Source organism: Gymnodraco acuticeps, unplaced genomic scaffold (genome assembly GCF_902827175.1).
Source record: "Gymnodraco acuticeps unplaced genomic scaffold, fGymAcu1.1, whole genome shotgun sequence".
Lineage (NCBI taxonomy): Eukaryota > Metazoa > Chordata > Actinopteri > Perciformes > Bathydraconidae > Gymnodraco > Gymnodraco acuticeps.
This window is the reverse complement of record NW_022990283.1, coordinates 106,201-125,172: the sequence shown is the minus strand read 5'-3', so window position 1 is coordinate 125,172 and position 18,972 is coordinate 106,201. Positions and strand designations below refer to the sequence as shown.

General features: G+C 39.7%; 1 protein-coding gene across 2 annotated transcripts in view; it reads left to right on the top strand.

The window, feature by feature from the left end:
- The window catches only part of LOC117549697 (EGF-like repeat and discoidin I-like domain-containing protein 3), a 113,988-nt gene that overhangs the window by 12,549 nt on the left and 82,467 nt on the right, over positions 1-18,972 (top strand). Inside the window, exon 2 of one of the 2 annotated variants that reach the window (XM_034221781.1) lies at positions 17,292-17,318. In XM_034221781.1, coding sequence (XP_034077672.1) covers positions 17,292-17,318 — 27 coding nt within the window. Of the gene's footprint in view, positions 1-17,288; positions 17,319-18,972 lie in introns of both variants that reach the window. The other variant, XM_034221780.1, reaches the window with a different exon arrangement.

Below are 18,972 nucleotides of genomic sequence, written 5' to 3'. Positions count from 1 at the left end.
GTCTTTAAATGTTTATTTATAAAAAGTATTGCTCCCATTTCCTTTAGTTTCCAAGTTAATTCCTCTGACATCCTTCACCATGTTGAGCATTGTCTTTGCTTCTGAGCCAGCTGGTTCGACAGTGTGGTCTCTGTATAATTCACCAGTGTTCGAGGTATGAAATATACCAGTATGATCTTTGTAGCCTGTCAATGCTGTTCCAGGTGGTTGCTGCACTGCAGATGCAGGCAAAGTCCTACTGAAGTGCGTGAACAACGTGCTTCTAGATCTTTTCCTGTGTTTAGTGTTGAACCTGTGACGTTTCTGACAAGTTAAATTAGTGGTTAACATTTTTAAATCACTGAGTGTATTTTTAACCAGGTTCAAAGCAATGAGGAGAAATCTTTGTGGGATATCTCACCCTCCCTCTCTGTCTCCATCTCTCTGTTTGTCTGCCTCTCTCGCAAACCCTCGCAGTCTCGCACACATATTCTAGAAGTTATAATTATAGCACATCAAACCACGATTATAATGCAGCTGCTGCAGCTGGGCAAAGATTGGCCATGATGGTATGCATACAAATACTCGCTGTGTATTGGATTTGTATTGAATTGTTTGATTGTTGTACATGCTCATTTTGTAAATGCACGCCGGTCTATTTGCGCCTGAGGCCAGTGTTTGAGTATGCTGTTCTGTTAGTTACTCCTTTCTATGGTGTGTGTACAGCCGGTGATATTTGAGTTGCAGTCTTCTGCTCAGTTTTGCTTACACAACTGAACGGGACTGAGTGTTGATTCAAGGAGACGTAAACTAATCACTGAAAAATTGCTTTTAACATTTTGATGTCCAACAATCAACCGTGACTGTTCATCATCGTAAAGCCACTGTACGCTGAGTCTTGTCTTGCTCAACACAGAAGTTGTTCCTGCTACATCCAATTCACTGACCAAGGAGAAAGGGGGATGAAGAAATTCAATTTGTCAGGGCCTGCCCTCTTCAGCACACACAATGCACAGCTTAGGCCAGTGAGTGTTAAGTATGAATGGAACAAGGATCGAAAGATGTTTTTGTTAATACTTCTTCTTGTACTTCAAACATGCATTTAAGCAACATCGAATGCAGCTTTCTTTGTTTTATTTCTTCACAGTTTGAATAGCTAGCTTGACCTTAACCTGCCTTCTCTCTGCCTCAGTCGTAGAGAAAGAGTGGGCCAGCGTTTGTTAGCTGTAAAGGTGACCATAACTTCTCTTTCGAAAACCACTGTACCTGAAATGAATTTAGATGGCAGCTGTGGTGTGTGATGATGTATATTTAGGTTATATTATTTGGTTGACATTCAGGATGACTTTTAACGTGACAATTAGTGAGCTGGATGCTGGTAAGCACATTTTTTAAAATATTTTTTTAGAAGATAGCCCTGATAGTTGTTTCCCTTTATGTCCAATCTTCATGCTATAAGCTATGCTAAGTGGCACATGGCTTTAGCTTCATGTAGGAGAGGCTGATCAGAAGCTTGGTTCCACTCTCATGTCTAAAACTGGTCAAGCGAATAACCATATTTCCCAAAATGTTTCCTTTGCAAATAAATACATGATATTAAGGACACTATATTAAATTGAATGGTTGTCCTGGCTTTATCAAAATGATTATTCTTTGTCTCTCTGTCTCTCATACACACACGAAAAGACAAAACATTTTAATTTGCCAGTGGATCCTTTGTGAATTTTGAATCAGAGTTGCTCCGTCAGAGTATTTGTGTGGCATAATTTCCCTTCAAAACATCAAGACAACAAGAGTGCTAATGAGGTAAACATTTAACGAACAGGGTCACAGAAATGCCTTCATGTGCTGTTGAATATGCATTAATCCTCTGAATTAGTGACACAGTTTTCAAGCAAAAGGCTTTTTCCCCTCACCCATCTTTTTCTCTCCTTGCCTGTTAATCTGCACAAGCGCTCTCCATCGCAGATACCTTCCCGTTCACCACGTTACTGCAAAAATTCAGATTAGATGTTCGCTCCACTTCTTTATACATGTTTGATGAACCTTTTTATTCCACTTATGGGATACAAGCATGAGTGTGGGAGATCTTGTATGGAAAAAAGGGCACAAAAGATGGGAGGTTTTCCAAGTTTGTAATGAGGCTAGCAAGGCTCTCTTGGCTCACGAGCAAACTAGGACATCTGTAATGAGCGTGCAGAGAAGTGAGGGGGTGGGGGCAGAGACACGCACAGTGCCATGTTTCAAAACTCAGGCACCAGCTCAGCTGTCCAGTGGATGTTAGCAGTAAGGAGGGGTCAGTCGTACTGAGTCTGTCTCTGCTGTACGGTTAAATTAGGTGTTTTCTTAACCAGAAACTCATCGCACAATTTTCTTTGCAGGGTACAAGAACTATTATAGTACGCTACTATAGACAGTAGGTTTTAAGAGACACTTGCAAGGACATGTATGTAGTGGCATAACACTACAATGCAATACTGCTTATTCTCTAAATTAAACACATCCCTGTTCTGTTTAAATACGACAAAATGATCTGATCACCGTAACCATTTCAAATCGAATGTCGGCGCATTTCCAAGGATCCATTACTCTCTTCATGCAATGGCATTATTGAAAAGAATATTGTGAATCAAGTTAAATATTTATGTGCTTTAATGACCATAACCTAAGATATGACGCTTATAAGTTATGTTAATTGATATAATCCATCATAAGGCCTTGAATTTTATGTTTCTCTGCCAGTCTTTGATTAAAAGACTCATTTGTATTGGCTAATTACTTTTTGCTACAATAGGATGTTTCATTAAAGATAACATAAGTATTTAAAGATAAATGTAATTGAGATAATCCAAAGGCATGTTTATGCTTACAACTTTCCTTCATTATCTTGTACTTTTTAATTTATATTTTAAAATGTGAAATATATCAGTTTTTGGTCAAAGGTTTGAGGTGTTATAATTATATATCTTATTATGAGGATCATACAAATAAACTACTCTTTTGGTCTAAAGATATAGGTAACCACAAATGTAGGTACAGTGTTTTGTGCCATAACTGCTGGGTTGGGACTTTTGTGCTTTGCCCCGTCTAGTTTGATAGCCAAACGTTACCAAATAATTTGTTTTTACTACTTTTAGGCATTCATAAAAAGGGGTTATATTAGCAGGTAGTTAAGTATTAACTCTGCAACACTTATATAAGCTGGTGCTACTGCATTTGATTGTGTTTTTTTAGAGTGATCTATAATGGCTGCCTGGCATAATATCCCTTGTAATTACCTTATGTCCGTTAAGATCGTAAAGCCCTTGCTTTTCAAATATCCCTATAGTTTTGGAACCGAAGCATTCCATAGTGACTTCATGGTTCATACTGTACACAGGTGATGGTTTCACCTGATAAACCCTCAGTCCTCGGTCCCAGGTTGCTACAAAATCTGGGGAACCCTCTAGACACAGTGCTGAGTGCATCCTCGCTGCCCCTGGCCCATGATGAGGAGGGGTATCGATCTTCCCCTCAGATGAAAGCCCTCTGTGCACCTCTGCAGGGCTTATAGATTGCTGATGCAGTAATGAGAGCAATAGAGGGCAGAATGGGGGACAGGCTTACTCCTAACAAGAAAGGAGACTTTACACTAAAGAAAAAGAAACAAGCTTGCTGGGAATTTCTGATTGTTTATTTGCATTTAACCCTCCCTTCAAACTGCTCAGTTATTTAATTTTTCTCTGAGCACAGTTTAGGTCTTAACCACACCACACACTTTAGCCTTGATGGTCTTATCTGGAATTTAGAACCCCTGTGGGAATATATCTCAGCACCGACGGTTTGAAAAGTAAATGTGGTTTAGTCCCAGTATGAAGTCAGAGGAGCAGCGGAGGTGGTCTCAAACGATTAAAAGCATTTCTCAGAGAAAGTGGTTTGGGCTTAGCCAGACCTTAGAGGGTAGGATACCTCTGGCTGGGGAAGACAGATTTCCACTCCTTTGAGTGCTATGGTTGGACGCTTTTGTGGTAACATAAGTTGTTTTTGAGACAAGGACTCCAAAGAGAAGTGCGTGTGTGTGCAAGCCTTTGAGATGATGATTATGTTGGTTGAAGCCTGTTACCTCACAGTAACCAAATCTTAACCACTCTATGCTTATTATGGCTGCGGAGCCTGGACCACAGCCGCTGTAGGTTTTGGTTTAGGCTTTCCTAGACCTTATATCATATCATGCATTGTAGGGAGAGGTATTGGAGTTTAAACAAAGGATCCTTTCATGCATGTTGCCTTTACTTTGCATAAAGGCTACCAAGATGGTACCGGAAGATCAATGACATTGTCAGTACTTGCAGTCTGTGTATCTATCTGGAAATAAGTTGAACAAATAGTTTGACATTTTGGTTAATACTGCCGGCAGTCATTTAGCAAAGCTTAGCAAAAAGACTGGAAACGGAGGGAGTCTGCTTGCTTGGCTCTGCCCAAAGCGAAGCAAAATAAGTGTATCATGACCAGTGTTGATGTTACTGTAACGCAACTACCTTTTGCGGTAACTAATAACGTTACTAGTTACCTATTCCCATTCAGTAACGCCGTTATAGTTACTGTGATTTAAATGGGTGCGTTACTGCGTTACATTATGTGATCCAACTGAACCGAATCTCCCTGCGGATGTAACTTACATGCGAATACAATGATGTCCTCTCACAGTACCATGGAAAAGTGAGAGTGACCAGAGAGGAGTGATGATTGGTTAACGCGGGGTAACATTTCAGGGTAAGCCAATCAGAGACAGAGTTGGGCGGGTCTTGGCTTATGGGGAAAATACACAGACACACAAACACTTGCTAACACACACACATACACGGCAACACCCACCACCAGCACACACACACACTATGGCAGATCCAAGTATCAGCGAGAGCAGCAGCGCATTTACAACTTGGAGATATAACCACTATTTCAATTTGTGGGGATAAAGGATGCAAAAAATATTACGGTCAAATGTAAACTGTGTGCAGGACAGAAAGCATTGTCCACTTGATTGTTGAGGCTACAATAAAGATGCCTGTCAAAATGTCTAAACATATCTTTTGTGTTTTATTGTTCCAATACATTTCATAATGATAATTGCTACAATGGGGAGTTGTCTTTTCTCTCACTGTGCCACAGAACAACACAAACACTTTAGTTACTTTTATAATTGAGTAACTAAAAAGTAACTAGTTACTTTTTTGAGAGCAGTAACTATAACTATTACTAGTTACTTTTTAAAAGTAACTTGCCCAACACTGATCTGACTGACTACTATGCCAAAGAGCAATTTCTGGTCCTGACATTGTAGCAATAAATCAAATTGAAGTATCAAAGTATCACATGTTGTTGTTAAATACAATTTGAACTCTCTTGACAGTCCGTATTGTCAAGACAGTTGACATCACTTGGTCAACGGCTCAAATTCTCATGTGAAAGTACACAAAGTGGAAATCTCAACGAAAAAGCTGCACAGATTGATTGAGCAGTAATGATCAAAATGACTGATTGCTGATATTCAAAAGCAGAGAAATGCTGGACTGACCAAGCCGTTAGATTTTGATCTGTTTGAAAGGAGGAAATCACTGGTGGTTTGACCGCTTTAAATACGAATATGGGCCCATTCTGCCTCAGTTCCACTAGCTGTAAAAATCCCCTAAACTCAATGAGGGGGAGAGTTTAAAGGACTGCCATCAGCAATTGACGGACTTCAACGGAGCACCAAAGATTTCTTTCATCTTCGAAATGTCCCTGCCACGCTGACTTAGATCTCTCCTCTCTGGACTAGGTCCTCCCAAATGCTTTCATAGCCTAAGAACCAGCTGTTATCAACAACCATTTCATCTGTTTTATGTAGTCCTTTTTCTCCTCTGGCGCCTTTTAGTTCGCGTCCACATTCCAGCATGTTCATTTTTTTGTTGTCTTTGTGCCCTAACTTTATGGTGCTGTTTCTGAGGCTGTGTTTGTACTAAGAACCACACTGTCTGTCTTTCTGCGCTTCCATGGATGTTTAGCATTTTCAGCCCTCTCTAAACATCTCCTCTCATTTCCCCCTCCCTGAGGCCAAATTCCCTCTAGCTATTACATCCAATTAGGAGGAGTGAGTATTTCACCCCTCTTCCCTTTCTACGGTAACAATGTGCAACACAGTGGAATGAGTCAGGGTTTCTCTTCTCTTCTTTGATGTGAACAAATTGCGCCTCAGATTCACACTTGGCAAGGAAACAAAGATTCAGTTTACTCTAAGGTTGGGTTCTTTGTCATTTGGAGAACAACAAGATGCACAACGGAAGACGAGATTGATTTGTGTGGACTGATGGCTTCTTTTTTTCAGCTGTTCTATTTTTTTAAACATACTTATAATTGGATTTTAATACAACAGCATAAGTGTAATACGGTTGCTGCGATAATATGTAACTTATCAGAAACACATCACATTGCTAAGATGCAGGAGCTTTTTCCAGGCTTTCCATGAACACTATCAGCATTTCTAAAAGTATTCATGTCAGTCGGCTGACTTACGGCCCGTCCACACAGCGGCGTGCGTTGAAAGCTTCACCATTCACTTTGAATGGGGTGACGTCACTTTTCGCCGAACTGCATTGTGGGAAGCGACGCGGAGCTTTGCTGGCGTGGCTCACTGCAAAAGTTGAGCAATGTTCAATTTTTGAAGCCTCGGCAGAAGCGTCAGCCAATCGAATCATATGCCAGTACAAGCTCTAGCCAATCAAACCGCTGCTTGTGTGTCAGGGGCGGGATATTCATGTGATTGGTTGTTGGTCGAGTTTCAGACACGCCCGCCGGCAAGCTTCACCGTACGCCGCTGTGTGGACGGGCCGTTACAGTGATGCAGGTGCTTTTTCAGTTCTATGTGTATGGGCAACTTTCAAAAACGTTATACTTTAAAGGTCACCTATCATGCTATTTTTAGGCAATAGCATAGGTCTCAGATATATAAAAATATATTAAAAACAATTCTATGAAGTGTTTTGCTCAAAAAACCAAACAGATCACCCATTCTAGCCATGCCTCATATCCCTCTATTTCACTTCCTGTTTCAAAAGTGCTGATTTTATGTATAAAGCTTTAAAAAAAAAAAGATTGATGAAAAGAAAAGAAAGGAGGGGGCTGAGCTCATGCGGGACCCGGCAGCTACTGTCTAAACTAAATACTGCGGTGATGAAACGCCATATCATTATCAAGGACTATTTCTGAAACAGTATGGAGCTCAAAGGCTTTCTTTCTTGCCGGTTATACCACAAGGTGAGTTCCTTTTTATTTCCTGCTTCTTCACATATGCTCTCCAGTACAGGTTAGCTCTGAGTGTTAGCGATGCTAATGTAAACATGCACCGACCATATATTACGTCCAAAACAGTTGGGCATTGTTTCTGATAGCAACATTTCTGATATGGCCGTGGGTGTAAAGCCAGCCTACATTTCCGATATTACGTCATATCAGACGCAAATCTGGATCAGCTCTGTTGTAGCCCCGTTTTTAGAGATTTGGGTACGGAGGAAGAGAGAGAGGGATTTATTTCCTGACGCTGCGTGAGTTCCCTGACACACCGGGGACACATATTTATGTAAAAATACATCAAAAAGTGCATTTTGCATGATAGGTCCCCTTTTAATATAAAGCATGACTTCATATGAAAAGTGTTCAAGGTGACCTTTATACACAATTCTTGCAAAATCCATGGTTTACACATTGCTTTCAGTTAACATTTCAGGTTTATCTGACAAAATAACATGTAAAGAGTGCCTAATAAGTAAAGTAAATAAAATATATGTGAACTATATCCAAACTGTCATAAAAGCTAAAAGTAGTTGTGTTGAAGTCACAGTATGTGCATCATACTAGGTGTCAAGTACTTGTGAGAACTAAATTAAGTTCTCTAAAAAAAGATGGCAGCTCTGGAAGGTGTTTGAGTTGAGTATATCCAGACAGCTTTCTGTGCCACAAATGATAAAGTCTGTTTGACCATTATTATTTTGTGATATCTGGAGTGTACATGTTTTACTTTCTTCAGAACAGTTTTACCAACCTAATCCTCACATGTCATGACAAACTATAGAGCTCTCTTTTCAAAGACAATAGGACTTAAGTAAGCAAAGGTTTGCAATTTCAAAAAGATGGAAAATGATCTTTACATTTTTGGAAATGGCTTGTGCAAGATAAAAGGGTTAAGCAAACTTTAACACTGTTACGTTTCCTCTTGGCTAGGGGTACAAAAGGGAAACGACACGACCAGTTTGGAATTGGTAATTGTTACCGGTGGTTTATTTGTAACCAAAAATGTTAAACCCAAAAATGTACACAAACAGTTTGACACCAACAAAGGGCCAAACTGTTACTGGTTTAACAAAAGGCGACTCCAAAAGAGAGTTGCACAATATGATACAAAAGAAAGAAAGTACCTCACTTCTAAAGTGGAACAAAACACTAACCAGAATGAGGCTGTGTGGGAACACAGCTGTTGCTGATCAACCGGTGATTGGGGTCTAAGCAATACTTTCACAAATGCTGATCTACAGGCGCTAAGCTAACCTGAGTCTAAGCTGTTTCACAATGTCAATATCCTAAATGCTGTTCTACAGGAGCTAAGCAACCTGGATCTAAGCAATACACACACACACAAACCCTATACTAAACACAGAACACGACGACACACTGCTAATCAGTGTGCTCGCGCAGAAACCCTACTTAACACACTGCTAGGCAGTCTAACGAGGCACAGAATACACACTGCTAGGCAGTCTAACGAGGCACAGAATACACACGGCTAGGCAGTCTAAGAATCACAGAATATGGCAGTATCCCAATGAGAGGCTTGAGGCATCTGTCACACAATACAGAGCCTCCCGAATGGTGTCCGTGCCCGGCCTTTATACTCCTCCCCCGGATGACGTGGCAGAAGCGGGCGGGGATTGGGTGACGTCCGTCCAATCACCGCGGATGTTGCAGGTCGGGACGGCCAATGACAGCAGAGGAACTGCACAGCTCATTTACATACCCACACACAAACAGAGTTAAGGGCACCAGGTAACAGCGGCTGTAACAAACACTCAATGAGCTTATTTACTTTTGTCAGTTGTTGTCACATTTTGGTAGTTTACATAGGGGTTAAGGTAAGGATGACAGCATTTACATTTTGCTGTGAACTGTTCCCGTAAAATGGTGGCGAGCTGTCCTACAGTATGGATGATTTTACTTCTTGGCTTGTACTTCTGTAGTCTGCTGTTTCTGCCAACTTCCCTTGATTCTTTGTTGCCTCCCTCCTACACTGTTCTTTTTCTTGGCACTCTTCTGGGTATAATCAATACTTACATTATTCATTTGAATACCAAGATGACATAAATATACATTTTTCTTGGAAGGGGGCCTTCTCTGTATATCCTATGCCTTATCTTATGTTTTCTTTTTCTTTTTCAAAAGCCAAAGAAAGTGAAACTAGAGAAACTGAGCTTTTGATCTGACCACAATATTCATATTGCAAGTGTTGTACCATTAGTTGTTTATTACAGTTCTTTGCATTCACCATTTTCTTATAATAGCAATGAAATGACACTCATAAAAAACACACTAACAAAATGAAGACCAATCCATTCAGTCGTTTACCCATTAACACTTGCCTGGGATTCTCTTTGATTTGACTTGGAATCAAACTCCCATGACCCCGTTCAGCTTTGTGTTATGACATCTGGCTTGAATGTTTTGGTTATAAAACCTTTTTTTTAACTGTATTTTTTGAGACGGAGCAAAAAAGGGAAATGTGGAAAAGCCTGCCTTAGAAACAGTATCTCTGCTGAAAAGGAACAATTGCCATGCATATCAGCCCCTCGCCAAGGCATCTGGTTGCTCATTAAACAGTGCAGCTACCGAATTATTTCTGGAAGAATAGCAACAATTAATCTGTAAATGAATGGTTGTGTTTTCTGGCTGGATGGCTTGCAACATGCTCGTGTTTTCTATCTGTTGACTTAGGAATCGATCAAATCTCAATGTGTACGCAACTCAAATTGCCAGCTTCAGGGATTGCACTTCATTGACAATTGTCTGGACAATTTTGTACATTTCTGTTATTGTTGCGGTACCCTCCTAAAGGGTATGGACAATCAATACTAAACATGGCTCTATTGAAAACATATTATTTTGCTGTCAGTTGGTTTTCACATCAGACTTCAGAAAAACATATTGATTGTGTGTCAGAAACACAGTATGAATCGGGCCTTTGACATGTTGCCTGCACTCCGTATTGACCACATTACAAAAGCTCTTCCCTGTAAACAGTCAGATCGAAAGGATTCCTTTCTTTATGTTATGCTTGGAATAGCAATTTGGTGCTCTATTGGACTGAACATCCTATCCACAAGCAATCACATACATTGTGCAATCTGTGATGTTATAGATTTTAAACAGTTTTGTTTTTGTTTTCCACCTTGCGCATCAGGGCTTCCATAGAAAGGAGAGGACTCATTTGTCTTCTCCTTTCTATGGAAAGAGGACTCATTTGTCTTGTTTGTTTTATTTACCTCCTGTTAAATTATGACACATAGTTTGGGATATTTTAAAATATCCTCCAGTGTAGAGTGCACTCCATTGGGCTGGCTGTACTACAGTTAATTACAGCTGCCTTTACCACTACATTGGGAAGTACAGCTATAAAGTGAATGTATTATTCTGTACATTGTGAACCATACAGCTATCCTGTTTTTCAAAAATATCACTAGTACTTTCATGTCATCATATAGCTTACACTACGGATGTTGAAATGGCATGTAAAACCTCTAGGAGCTGAGATGAGCTGTACGGAGGAAGAAATCCCTCGTCTCCTCCTGGAGTGTGGTGTTTTTTTCCTCTTTTCTTACTAAACCACATGTCAAAGAGCCACTCGTTAATGGAGGACTCACCCTGAACTCCTGCTCCACTGACAAAAATGTAAAATGAGGATGGATGGGTTATTTACTTGGAGAGAGATAGTGTTTGCCACTCCGATTGATATAAAGGGACTGCACTTCCTTGTCATTGGAAGAACATCAACAATGCCTCCCTAATTATTGTTGGTATTGTGTCTGTGAGTCATTTCACAGTAAGCCACCCACTCCATAGCATGATGATTTAATGTTAATAAGCACCGCTATGATGGAACAAACACTTTTAAGGGTGATGTTATGTGGAAGATATATGTGCAATAAGCATCTACTGGTGGTTCGAGAATGATTGTGTGTGTGTGTGTGTGTGTGTGTGTATGTGTGTGTGTGTGTGTGTGGGTAGGGGGTACAAGGAAAGGTGATATCTGTAGTGCTAATGTAGCACACATACGCAGATTGCCATATGTGCCACAGCACAGCTAACTTATTCCTCATTTGCAGCAAACCACTTTAGACTTTATTCTGTTTTCTTTCAAAACAAGCAAAAATGGTTTGATATACATTCCAGCAGTTGTTATTGCTAGCTGGAATGAGTTATTTAAATGTCTTTTAAACAATAAAGACAACACTTTATTTTCATTCTTTCCCAAATATTGGCATGTTATGTGTGTTATTAAAACTCAGGGACTATAAATGCTGACGTGCTCAACTGTGACACTTACATAAATGAAATCTCTTACTCTCTAGAATTACTATTTTAACTACTCTATAACAATTTATGGCAAGTTTATTCTGCATCTGCCATGGCAAGTCGTTTATGACAGTGCTGCTCATTTATGGCTGGAAACACATGGAACCTTTTAAATTGCAACTTGAGTCATGCAGTAATTAAATGCAGTCCTGTGGCAAATTAAACCCGTTTGTGTGCTAATTTTATGGATTCTCTCTTTTACTCGCTATCATGATTAAAACAGCTCATGTCTCATACTCACTGCCAAATGAGAGAAAGAAACATGAAAACTCGTAACAAAAGTTTTGCTGCTTGAGATTCACAAAATGAGACACTTGACAGAAGCAAACAGGATTTGTCAGCCCCAGCGAGCGGCGTCTGGGCTGCCAGCATTAGCAGTGACAGCTGACTGTCACTATTGATGCTACACCGCTAAATGGAAATACGATCCATTACCTGGATTGCTTTTGACAAAGTCATGGGTCGACTGACCATAAGGGTTACAGTAATCAGCTTTGTGGAGCCATCATATCAGATTTAGCTTTGACCTCTGTCCAGTCATTAATGTTGGGATTTTTTGTTTTTACATCACAGCTGATAACCTAAATGTGGCTATACAGTACAAACAGGTTTAGACGTTAATGTATAACCTACTAATGTGGACCAATCGTGTCTTTTAGCTCATATCATTAAAACTACATTTAACAATCACGTCATTACATGTAAATGTTGTCGGCAATCACTCATACATTATACAGTACAATGCTAGTTTAGAAAAAAAAAAAAAGCATTCTAATGAATCAAACATTAGTACAAACTTTCTCCATAACCTTTCCAGTGTACAAAACATCCACCAGGTCAATGCAATCAAACACAACATCATGAAACAGTCGCTGGCTCCCACGACTGTGATGCTATCATAAACACAATTATTACAATCATTGTGTTGACCTCTCACCCGGACAAATGTGGATACATCAAAACAACACTTTCATATTTATTACGAAAGCCTTACAGGGTTATGGGGTTAATGCTAATGCTAAGGAAACAACACAGTTTAAAGTAGAACAAAATAGATTTAATGCAGCCTCATCCCACTCACAACAATGTAAATGTGTAACAACCTCTTCATCTTGCACCTAATGGCAAATATTTCTTGGTATTCTACCTATTTGTCTCTTTAATGAAAATGTAATAAAACTCCACGATACAAACAGTGTTCACACTAACTCCTGCATGTCATCACTATTGTGTCCCCTCAAGTGATGTTGGTAAGAGAAGAAAGTAGCGCATTCTTGTCTGTATTAACTTTTTGCACTCACAGCTGTCACGAATTGAAGTGGGGCTTTCGCCTGTTGAAAAGTAAGATGGCTTCATCAAAGACAAAGAAACTTAACACAACCACAGACCAGATGAAACACTTTATTGTGAATCTTTCGCACAGAACCAAACATGTTCTTTTATTACAGCTTTTGTTGTAACATTTGATTATTTATTGTTCTTTGACTTGTGTGATACAGTGAAGTCCATCATTGTTTTACATAACTGACCTTATGCTGATCTACAACACTCCTTTCTGTGGTTTTAGGGTGTTTCTCTCTTTACTCTCACCTTCTCCAATACCATTTCTGAATGTCACATGATCTCACATGGTTCATCAGAGGTGATCCAAATGCATTTCACACTCCAAGTCCAATTCATTTCAAGCCAACCATGTTCTTCTTGGCATCGTATGCAAACACATATATCACATGGACCGGTTGACATCTATGAAACCATTGGTGATGCATTACAATCAATCGTGCCATTCACTCAAAGTGCCATACTGTACAGCACATACTGTATGTTTGGATGTAGGGAGGATTGCCTTCATTTGTATTAAATCAAAAATATAAGAAACCTGAGCAAATCTGTTTTTAATCACTTTGGAAATATATAATTCAAATGAAAAACGATGTAATCATCACACACACAGCTCTGCTCACACGGTGAAATGTACTCTGCATTCAACCCATTCAAGTATTTGGAGCAGTGTGCCGCTTTTATACAACACCAAGGGAGGATTGTGCGAAAGGTTCCTTGCTCAATTGAAACTTGGGTCATGGAGTTTGGTAAAGGTTTATTTTTAATAACAACAATTTCACTGGTAAACATGCAGTCCTATTTGACCGCATAGCCTTTACTATACGAATGAAGACGTTTTATAGCTATATATATATACCGTGGTGTGTGTCATCAACCTTAGCAACAAGCCTTTCTCCCTTCTGTGCAATGTAATTAGACTCGTACCATATTGTTCCATTATTGTATTGAATAGAATGAGATTGCACAAGTGCATGAATCATTCAAATGTTCAGCAATTTATGTTTCGATTAATAGGTTTCATAAATGACTCACAAGGTCACTATAGGGGAAAAGGAGATGCAAGATTCTATTGGTATATATATATATGTTGGTTTTATACACTATTTACCCATATTGTGTTTTTGATATCATGCATACTGTGTGATTGGGTGTGAGTGTGCGTAAACGTAAAGATTGCTATTAAAAGGCATACCCAGTCAGCCACAATAGAGACAAAGTCAAAGCTTCTGCCAATGATGAATGAAAGGAGCGAAATGAAATATTACACAAACACATTTCCTACATCCCGAACCTGCCATGGTACATCTGTCTGTATATCTATGTATGTATGTTCTGTGCAGCGGCCCTCTATCTACACTGAACACCTTGAGGTCACAGCAGCCCCATGCTGGACAGACTGGCTGCTTCCCATTTAGATTATGGATGGTTATTACTGCCTTGCAGCTGTCTGTCAGTTTGAACCAATATATAACACGATGGCGGCTCCTCTTGAAACCGAGAGGACCTTCTTCTGGGAAGGAGGAAGGGCCATTTAAATAAGTCATGTCATCCAGATCCCTCTGTTTTACAAATGTATTGGTGCAGTCTCAAGATGCATCAATGTGCCAAGTATTTGTTGTATGAAATGGGACAATATGTTAGGTAATGCCCTTCGTTGTCTGTGTCTTTATCTACTGAATATATCTATCAGTCTTGATAACATTGGTCTATTCATTTTCTCACACTTACGGCACCTGTAAGAGAGCATGCACTCCTATAGAAATTGCATGTGACATATTCAGTTGATTAAACTCATTTGTCATTTTAATGGTTTAGTTTTTATAATGTAGAGAAGGAAGGTACAACGTATAATGTTAGGTATGCTTACATTTGATGTGTGTGGATGGGGCTTGGATTTCGCAACATTTTGATGATAGACATTAAACTGAACTGACTACGTAATGTTACGGTTTATGTTACAGCAGTTTTTCGTATACAGTCTAAGGCAAGTACACCCAAGTGGTAAATCATACTTTTTTCAGGATTCATTATAGATCTGTTTATAGCCGTACTGCTGAGGAAAATGTGCTGGTTTTGCTTTGATGACCAGTTTTATGGGAAGGGAAATTAAAAGATGTTAGATTTGAAGGTTTCTTTGTCTTTTTATTGGGTGTACAACATATAACCACTCTCCTGTTATCTTCGTAGTGAGTTATGTGATATTTTGTTCTTGTTCTTTCGTGGCTTTGCAACACAATATTATAAGTGATCACATCAGATGTGTCTGGTTTCAACATCAGGGTCAGACCCACCATGCCTTCCCGCTTATAAGGTATTGCTCTAACATTGTCACATTATCTCTGCTTGTACGCCTTTGCAAGACAAATTGTTCAGCAAAGTGAAAACAAGCAAACATCCAGTTTGCCTGCACATCTCTTGTTTGTCAAATTTAGCCACTATGTCTGCACTACTGAGACATTTACCCTCTAATGGCAACCAACTGAGTACTTACAAGAGTGATGTTTCATTTGTTTGGAAACGGTCTTCTCATCTTCTTAACTATTAATTAAATGGGTAGTACATTTTCTCATGTCAGACAACAATAAATTCATTTGTGTGATGTGTTGACTCCCAACAATTAAAGACATACATGTTTCTAGCACAGTGTGGTGCACAACTAAAGCTCAGTGTTTCTTATGGTTCACCACATCAACACATACAACAAAGAAAATCTAACTTTTATGACTGTATCTTCTCAGCATGTGTATTTTTGTGTGGGTGTGAACAGTTGTCTGCACTCAGAGGCATGTTTTTCTCTTTGAGAATGTTATTATGTGTGTAAACTATATACCGTGTGTGTCTGTGGGCTCTGTGTCTCGACCCCTATGGTAAGAGAGCAGAGGAAATGGCAGAGAGAAAACCACACTAAGTGAAGCGTGGAATGTGCTTGGTTTTTTTATTACATTGGCCAATGTGCATGGGGAAACACAAAGCGGACCATCCACTGCCAGATGAGAGGTTGGGAAAGTCCTTGGCTCTGGCTCCTTTTGACTTCAGTTTGGGTTTTTTCTCACAGTTGAAGAAGTGTTAGAGGCTGCGATCCACTCTCTAATACTGTTTATCACAGTGGAGTCGAAGTGAATATATTTCCCCTTCATATTGCAGCTGCTGAGGAATGATTCACGACTGCCGTCTTATTTGAAATAATTTGGTTCAGGGGTGTCCTAACTTTGTCAAAACAGTCAACTCAGCTTGTCTTGCTAGACATTTAGTAGATGCAGTTAATACAGAACCATAAGTTAGCACATTAAATAAGATTGGCAATATTACATTTTTAAAGCCCTATGAGAGCACTTTGTGAAGGGATTTTATTTTCCGATCAAAGACACCACGGGGAATTCAAAGTGACGGAGCACTGATGTTTTTGGAGTTGAGATGAAACTGCTTTTTGCACGTTTCTCTGTTTTATTATTGGAAAGCAGACATGTTTAGTTTTCTAAAATACGTTTGGATGCATTTGCAGTTGTTTGACATACTGGCATCAATAACTGTCTCCCTGTCTGCCTCATGATCTATATGGCCTTAATCCTCTCCATATTATGTTAATACCCAATTAGTATGCAATGCTTAGAATGAAAACATGTACATGACATTGAATCATACTTTAATCAAGCTAGCATGCTCATCGGTGGGCAGCAGTATCATTAGACTCTGCTTCACATCCCAATACATCATCTACCAAACACATCCAAGGGAATTGGTTCATCTTGTAACACATCTCTTGATTAACAAAAATGGCAAATTGTTATTTGTCATCCCATGCATCTGATGCCCTTGGTCATTTGCCTTTATTGCTGTGTCCAACTTCCAGGCCCATTTGAGGAGCGATTGTATAAGATATGATAGAGATTGAGAGCTGCGGTAATGACGCCAGATGGGCAGAAACTCAGCCATAGAGCTAGACTAGGGTTTAGGAACCCGGGATGCAGAGCACAAGTATGTATGCCACAGGGGCTAATCCTACACTGGTCCAGAATGATGAACACACATTAGTCAAAGGCCACCAATCAGGGCATAGTGTTGTAGAATTATATAAATGGGGGATGGGCTATGACAAAGTGCCAGGCTGCGCTTCATGTTAGCAGTCTGGAGTATTTGTCTTGGCAGAATGTTGTACCCTACAGGTAGCAGGTGTGTCTGGCCCTTGGATTACATACAATCTTACTGCACATATGGTTGTGCGCAATACATTATATATTTATATGTTGAAACTACACTGTTGAATGCAGCTGACACACTGAAACACTAACATATTTTATCTCTCTTTGTCTCTTTTCTCTGTCTCTCAACAGCAGCAGATGGTGAGGAACCAACTTCAGCAGGTGGGAATTTTGTATGCTTGGAAACATGGTTTCCCGTCGTTTGTGTATGTTTGTGGGTCTGAGAGGGAGGGTGAAAGCTCTTGTATTTTCTAAATCTTGGCCATGCCCCCATCTTACCTTCATTACCACTGACTCTGATACTTGTGTGGCCTCGCTGATCATGCCTGGTCAGCAGCACTGATGATTATATCATTAGGTATTTCAGTTCGAAAGGCAGGCCTTTTGAAACCTCTATAAACAGTGGGACTCATAAGAAATATCTTGCATTTCTCTGGTGCAGAGTTTTGAGATTGTTTTGAGAACATCAAATTCCAATTCAGTCCCATGATTGCTTTCACTTGATTGCCTTTTGTGAATACCTGAGTGTTTTGTGGAAGGTAATTCATATGACTGCTTTTGAAAATCTCTCTGATTGTATATGAAGCTTTTACTTTATAATCCATTAACTTAAGAGTATCCATTAACTTAAGAGTATTGTTAATATACATCCATTTCAAAACGGTCTTTTATCTGAAGTAGACTGCATTGCATCCTTAAAGGCCCTGTCACACTGTCCCGAAATTGACTCCCGATGGACACACGAATATGGAATTGTGAATTTCGCACGAAGATGGCCCCGAACCACACACGAAGGCAACATTTACATTACATTTAAGACATACAACTGCAACGAAAGTACCAAAAACAATTATGTTACAGTACTATGATACTGTACTGATATCTTCAGACTTTGTTCTTTACTTTATCCGTCTTTATATGTAGAAAATATTACGTTTTCTCCGTAATGTTGTTTCCATAACAACAACAACTTCCTGTCAACTGTCCTTCAAAATAATATATTATATCCTTTTTAGTTTCACAGAACACAAATTGGGTTATTTACATAATATATTTACATGATTTTGTTGTGCAATAAAACAACACGATAAAGGAAATGTTCAAATTCGGCTGTGATCGTAGCAACATCGGGCCATTCGTGAGGGCATCTTAAGCCTTCGTATGACCGCCGGTGGAGTTTCTCAGGCTCCGGCAGCAACTTCGTGAGCGGTGGCAAAATCTTTGGCATGCCAAAAAATTGCCGAAGGACCTTGAGAAGGTTCATTTTCGTGTTGAATTCGTGTGTCAATTGTGCCCTTCGTAAGGCCATCGTGAGGGCATCTTGTTATCATCGGTGCCATCGGGCATTCGCCCCGATCAGAGTGAGGGTGAATGCACCGATGATAACACGAAGATGACACGATTTGACAAGATGCCCTCACGAGTGCCTTACGAAGTTGCCACTCACGAAGTTGCTGCCGGAGCCTGAGAAACTCCACCGGCGGTCATACGATGGCTTAGATGCCCTCACGAATGGCCCGATGTTGCTACGATCACAGCCGAATTTGAACATTTCCTTTATCGTGTGTCCATCGGGTGTCAATTTCGGGACAGTGTGACAGGGCCTTTAATGCATGCCATTAGCTTCAGTCTAAACGTAATGTATTCATTTCCTTATGAACACATCAAGTGTTTTTTTTTCCGCAGCTCTCTGTTTGTAATAGGTAGTAAAGTTAAGATCTGTGAATTATCATATAGACAGTTCCTTTCCTTTCCTTAGAGACTATATTTGATATTGAGGAATACTGCATCTCATTACTGAAAATAACTAATGCAA